This window comes from Carassius gibelio, chromosome B13 (genome assembly GCF_023724105.1).
Source record: "Carassius gibelio isolate Cgi1373 ecotype wild population from Czech Republic chromosome B13, carGib1.2-hapl.c, whole genome shotgun sequence".
NCBI classification, from domain to species: domain Eukaryota; kingdom Metazoa; phylum Chordata; class Actinopteri; order Cypriniformes; family Cyprinidae; genus Carassius; species Carassius gibelio.
In genome coordinates, this window is record NC_068408.1 from 14,597,064 (window position 1) to 14,602,645 (window position 5,582).

Genomic DNA, 5,582 nt, shown 5'->3' on the forward strand with positions numbered 1-5,582 from the left:
AAGATTTTAATTATGAAAACCCTGTTTGCAAACATTTCATGGCGCAACACTGCACCCTGCTGGAAACAGCGAAAAGCACAAGGGAAAGAGACGCTAAACTGTAATGTACTCTAGACAGGGTCATTGACAGTTTATTACTGACACATGCATTTGGCTCTGCATGTGGATGAGCATTTTGCTTTTCATAGAGCATCTGTCTTAGCATGAGCATTTTTTTTTTTTTTGACATTTTAGAAATTTGATATTTATTTTAAGTATACAAGCAAAAAAAGAAAGAAACAACCGAACAACTTTCACATTTATTTTATTTGAACAAATACATATAAATGTTATCTTTATTTGGCACCTTGTCTGTATAGAACATTTGAACGTGAATCCCATAGTGCAGTTGTTACACTTTCGAAAATACTTAACATATATATCTAACAGTGTAACAAATTCAATATTTATCCCTCTCATGGTCAACAGAGTCTAATGTGCAATTAAATGTAAGTATATAGTGCATTAACAAAACTGTTATCTTGGAGAATATTTAGTGTATAAATGCACAAAGGAACTTCTGTGAATCAATGAGCTGAATGAAACATTATTCTGCTATTAAAACAAAAAGGTGCACTAAAATCACATCAGTGAGTGCTGTTCAGTCATTTAAACAAGGTTTTTAGGATTGAGTCAACAGAAGAGTGTTGTGCTTGGCCCGTATATTTCTCCAAATGTGTCTGCCAAAAGCAACGTAAAAGCTAATACTGCTCACAGTGAGGGTATGCTCTGCAGCTGAATAATAAACCACAATTCAATCATTTAATACTGCTTAATTTGGTATTCTATGCTGAATACTGACTGCACTGTTAAATATTATTCACAGTGTGAGGAGCATGTGGCACTTTTGTGCTGTGGTTCAGAGCTGCAACTTGAATATATCGTATAGACTTTCCTTAAAAACAACATTCTCATTTCCTTCATTTACACTACACTGTACATTAAAGCCACCTATGATAATATGACTATGCAGACATGTCAAATGTAAAATAAAAATTCTTAAGTCAGTATTAAAACTTTCATTCAATATTAAACTGTTTTATAAATAAATTCTTAAAACTTTATTTAATAATCTTGTAAATGTATGGACAAGTAAAAAGATGGTCTATACATACAATAAACCTGCAAGGCACAAGTTTTACTATATGAAACGATATATATATATATACATATCATAAATAATGTAAACATACCAATGGTGGTTACCTCCTTACCTTTTAGTTATTTAAAATGAATGCATGTGCATTTGTGTGCTCATGATATTTGTGTTTTTTCCCGTCAGAGAATAGGACACAGCATTCGCTTTCTCTGTAGCTGGATGTCCAAATCCAGGAGAAGGCTCAAAAAGTTCCTGTTAGGATAGATTGCTCTTTGCAGTACAACTGTTTGGATGGCAGTGCGGAGAGAAAGACGCTGACGCAGCATAAGGTACGCTAGAACCAGAGTGGCAGACCGACTCATTCCCATGATGCAATGAACAAGCACCTTTCCTATAGATAAAAGACACCATAACTGTCAGGAGAAGATTAATACTACAATTGAATACTATAACCACTTCATTTCCTTAGAAATAGATATTAGAATGAATTTACAGAATGAAGATGAGTTGATTATTAAGTTCAATGAGTAAAATGAGGTAAAGAGGTAATGTATCTTTTTTCTTGGAGTCTTTTTGTCTAAAGTCAAGTCAAGTCAAGTCACCTTTATTTATATAGCGCTTTAAAAAAAATGCATTGCGTCAAAGCAACTGAACAACATTAATTAGTAAAACAGTGTGGCAATAATGCAAAAGTCAATAATACAAAAAAAAAGGAGAAAAAAAAGTCACCTACACCTACAGTAAGGTCGCCTACAGTAAAACAGACCTATTTGTTATTTTAGTACAAAATATTTTAATAATTTACTTACAAATCTAAGTTGTTTAAGGAATTGGTGGTATTGGATTGTATGTCAAATTAGTGAAAGTGAAAGTGAAGTGACTTTCAGCCAAGTATGGTGACCCATACTCAGAATTTGTGCTCTGCATTTAACCCATCCGAAATGCACACACACACTGTGAGCACACACCCAGAGCAGTGGGCAGCCATTTATGCTGCGGCGCCCGGGGAGCAGTTGGGGGTTCGATGCCTTGCTCAAGGGCACCTAAGTCGTGGTATTGAAGGTGGAGAGAGAACTGTACATGCAGTTCTCTCTCCACCTTCAATACCACGACTTAGGTGGTATTGAAGGTGATCGGATGAATCATCAATTAGTATTGATATCATGTGTTATTTAGGATAATAAAAGGTTGTATAAATTATATTTATATAAATCATTGTTTTATTTTTAAAGAAGTCTTAAAAATTCTCCTCTGCATTTTTTTTGTTTTTTTTTGCATTATAAGAATATCACTGACTGCGGTCACTTACCATTCTTCTTCCTCAAGGCTTTGTGGATGAAATCAGAAGCCGGTTTAAAGTATACACTTAGATCAAATGATGAAGAGTCTTCTGCTGGGATGCCATAATACTCAACTGTATTGCCGTAATAACTCTGGTCCCCAATGCTGCCTTGCTTGGAGTGGGCAGCGTTTAAGACATGAGTGATCCCCATTTTCATCAATGCATTTCTATTTTGAGCAATGGCCCTATAGAAAAAGTTAAATATGTGTTATGTAATTAAACAGGGCAAACACTATGGCAAGTCATTAAAAGTGATTTAGGATCGACTGCGCTAGAAGGATGCACAGTATGATAAAATCTCAAACAAATAAGTTACTCTGACCGAACAGCTTGTTCTCAAATCTTATTTTAATATAACAATAATAGCTATAAACCAATAAGCGCAATTTTTGCATATAATGAGCTGCACCATCACATGATCAGTTATATAGTAGGCTAGGCTGGTACTTACACGTTTCCAATGTACAAATTCGGCCAGACCTCGTCGAATGGATTTAGATCAAGTTTACATGTGTCCAGAATATTCTCTAACTCCTTAATAGCCATGAGTCCGTGTTTGTTTCTCTGAGCTGTCATTCTTCTCAGTCGACCCACATTAGATTGTTATGCCCGTGAAGATGTGTTTCTGCTGTTTTCCCGAAGCTTCAGTATACAGAACAGGTTTGGCACGCCGTGATCCACAGAAACAGGTGCTCTTTATGACGCTGTTCGGTCATCCGACACCACTGAGCATCTCAGTGCTCGCGCTCTGCTGATGAGAGACGTCTGCGCGCGCGTACAGCACATCATCCTGCGAGCAACTGTTTCTGTGTCGTGCTACGTTTACCTCCTCCAGAGGGCGCCTTGTGGCTCAGAATGTCAAAAACATCAGTTGAGTCACATTCAAATCTTCGGATGTTTTTATCGTAGGCCTACTGGAAATATTTTTATGCGAAAGAAATAGCCACTAATATGTTAAATATATGTATCCCAAGGCATGGTATCAGACAAAATACATGCATATAAATTACGATATTAGCTTTCTTTAATTAAATAAAATACTGGCTGGGCCAGTAATCACAAATTACTCTGATTGGTCCATCCTGACTAGCGCGGAAAAAAAAATAACGGGCACCACATACGTACAACATCGTCATCAGTTTAAACCTAAAAATAACAGTGAAAACTTTAAAGCATTCACTATACTTTATACTTTACTTTAAAACATTCACATTTGTTAATTATTATTTACACACTTCGTTCCCCGGCTATTTAGGACAAATACTATATATTTCGTGTAATTTCCATTCCAGCTTATTCCATTTCTGTGGTGGGTCATTGTGGTCTGTTCCACAAGTTAAGTTTAGAGATGATTCATCCGATGACGAGAGAACAGGACAATAAGTGACAATTGTGTTGCGTGAACATCAGTAAACATTAGTAGTATTGTACTGCATAGACAAAGAGGGAACAACAGTGTTTGCTCATCAGCTTGGGTTGAATACATTTGCATGTTTACTTCACTTCAGTTCAAGATTTAAATCCTTGGAAGATGCATGCCCTAATCACTTTCAGACAACTTTAGTTTTGTTGTATTATATGAAAAATATACAGACTTTGAGGTTTAATTTGTGCTCAGTGGTATTGTGAGGTAATTATCAAATAATAATAAAATAAATAAATCATTCATTTATTATAATGAAAATTGACATTTACAGAGCCCAAAAATGACCCCTTTATTGACCATATATAGTACAAGTATATTGCTTTGGAATTCTTACATATTTAATCAAATTGGACAGAAATCTGACACAAAGTTGTTATTATAAACAAGAAATATTTATACTCATGGTAATGTTGTTGATCAGTAGGCCAGGCCTACTGTTCAAATGTTATTAGATACTATTACTAATTGACAGATTTCTGAATTGCATACTTTTTAAAAAAAAATTACTTTGACTGCACTTTGTAATTTAATTCATTGTTGATAGTTCTCAGCTGCTTCAGAAATCCTTGGTTTGGAAAGATCCATCTTCTTTCTTTCACTTTCAAGATGGCATCCACCAGAGAGAAATTGCAATATATCATTAGGTAAGCTAAGACCAGAGCAGCTGAACGGCTCACTCCCACAGCACAATGCACAAACACTTTAGCTGTTGAACAAAATATGCTTCAATACTTTCATTTATTCTCTATTATTAACTGATAAATACATTTTGAAAAATTAAAAATTAAAATAAATTTTAAAAAGTAAAAAAAAAAAACAAGTGTTCATGTCTAAAAATGTCATACTGTTTTTAAGATGGAAATTATGTTACATACCACCTGTTGTGCTGAGAGCATCATGAATGTAGTGTGCTGACGGGTAGAAAAATGGTGAAATATCAAATGTAGGCAGGTCATTGGCTGGCACACCATAGTACTTTACGGTTGTCCCATAAAAATCATCATTTCCTTTGCAACACATTTTACCATGTGCAGCATTCAAAACATGAGTTATACCCAGTCTCCAGAGGCCATATCTGTCGTGAGACATGTACCTGTATGAAAGAATGACATAATAAAGGGTGAATGTTCTCTATTAATCATAAACTTTAAAGGAGAGAAGTCCCACATAAATGCACTTACATGTCCCCCAGAAACAAATTAGGCCACACTTCATCGACATGGTTACAGGACAGCTGACCCCCATGTAACAAATCCTCCAGCTCTTCAATAGAGGGACTTTCAGACAAAATTTGATCCACGCTCTCCATTTTCAGGAATAAAAGAAGAGAGCAGTGGCTTTAGGGGTAGGCAACATGAGTGACATTTCCAGGTGTGACACTTCTGCATTACACTGTTTCCCCCAGAAGATGTCAGTGTATAGCCATTCTTTCATTTAACATGCATGTCATTTCCCAATTATTGTCTAAGTGTGCCTTAATGTAGTAAATTGTCAGTAAACCAAAAGTGTGTGACTGATTTTTTGCTTTCCAAATACTGATTGTTGAACGAGTTAGTGAGTGCGGGCTGTGATGGAACAATATCATTGGTCAGTGTTGGGAAGGTTATATAACTGATTACATTTTATCACTTTTTGATTTCTTTTCTAAATATCTAATGTTTTCAACTGTTAATCTT

General features: G+C 35.5%; 2 protein-coding genes across 2 annotated transcripts; both read right to left on the bottom strand.

The window, feature by feature from the left end:
* Positions 1-287: 287 nt before the first annotated feature.
* LOC127969815 (dual specificity protein phosphatase 13-like) lies at positions 288-3,405 on the bottom strand. The gene is made up of 3 exons (XM_052571937.1): positions 2,932-3,405; positions 2,448-2,665; positions 288-1,529 (listed from the first exon to the last, which is right to left on the bottom strand). Exons 1-3 carry the CDS (start codon positions 3,054-3,056, stop codon positions 1,318-1,320), a joined length of 555 nt encoding a protein of 184 aa, XP_052427897.1. The 5' UTR covers positions 3,057-3,405; the 3' UTR covers positions 288-1,317.
* A 765-nt stretch (positions 3,406-4,170) lies between these two features.
* Positions 4,171-5,270, bottom strand: si:ch211-223p8.8 (dual specificity protein phosphatase 13A family protein). The gene is made up of 3 exons (XM_052571938.1): positions 5,088-5,270; positions 4,782-4,999; positions 4,171-4,612 (listed from the first exon to the last, which is right to left on the bottom strand). Exons 1-3 carry the CDS (start codon positions 5,213-5,215, stop codon positions 4,410-4,412), a joined length of 549 nt encoding a protein of 182 aa, XP_052427898.1. The 5' UTR covers positions 5,216-5,270; the 3' UTR covers positions 4,171-4,409.
* Between the last annotated feature and the right edge of the window lie 312 nt (positions 5,271-5,582).